The sequence below is a fragment of the Buceros rhinoceros genome, unplaced genomic scaffold (assembly GCF_000710305.1).
Source record: "Buceros rhinoceros silvestris isolate BGI_N320 unplaced genomic scaffold, ASM71030v1 scaffold35315, whole genome shotgun sequence".
Taxonomy (NCBI): domain Eukaryota; kingdom Metazoa; phylum Chordata; class Aves; order Bucerotiformes; family Bucerotidae; genus Buceros; species Buceros rhinoceros.
Window position 1 is genome coordinate 1,398 of NW_010415185.1, and position 425 is coordinate 1,822.

Below are 425 nucleotides of genomic sequence, written 5' to 3' on the forward strand. Positions count from 1 at the left end.
ACCAACGGAGGCTATGGGATGATGCAAGAACAGCTCGGCTACCCGCAGCACCCGGGCTTGAACGCGCACAACGCGGCGCAGATGCAGCCCATGCACCGCTACGACGTGAGTGCCCTGCAGTACAACTCCATGACCAGCTCGCAGACTTACATGAACGGATCGCCTACCTACAGCATGTCTTACTCCCAGCAAGGGACCCCGGGCATGGCCCTGGGCTCCATGGGCTCGGTGGTCAAGACGGAATCCAGCTCCAGTCCCCCCGTAGTCACTTCTTCGTCTCATTCAAGGGCTCCTTGCCAAGCTGGGGACCTTCGGGACATGATCAGCATGTATCTACCAGGTGCTGAAGTACCAGAACCAGCTGCCCCAAGCAGACTTCATATGTCCCAACACTACCAGAGTGCACCTGTTCCTGGCACAGCCAT

The 425-nt window shown here is 58.6% G+C and overlaps 1 protein-coding gene across 1 annotated transcript in view; it reads left to right on the top strand.

Annotated features, from left to right (window-relative positions):
* SOX2 (SRY (sex determining region Y)-box 2) overlaps positions 1 to 417 on the top strand; it is a gene marked incomplete at its 3' end in the record, with an annotated part of 1,205 nt that extends 788 nt beyond the window's left edge. Inside the window, exon 3 of the mRNA XM_010137325.1 lies at positions 1 to 417. Within this exon, the coding sequence (XP_010135627.1) occupies positions 1 to 417 (417 nt within the window).
* Between the last annotated feature and the right edge of the window lie 8 nt (positions 418 to 425).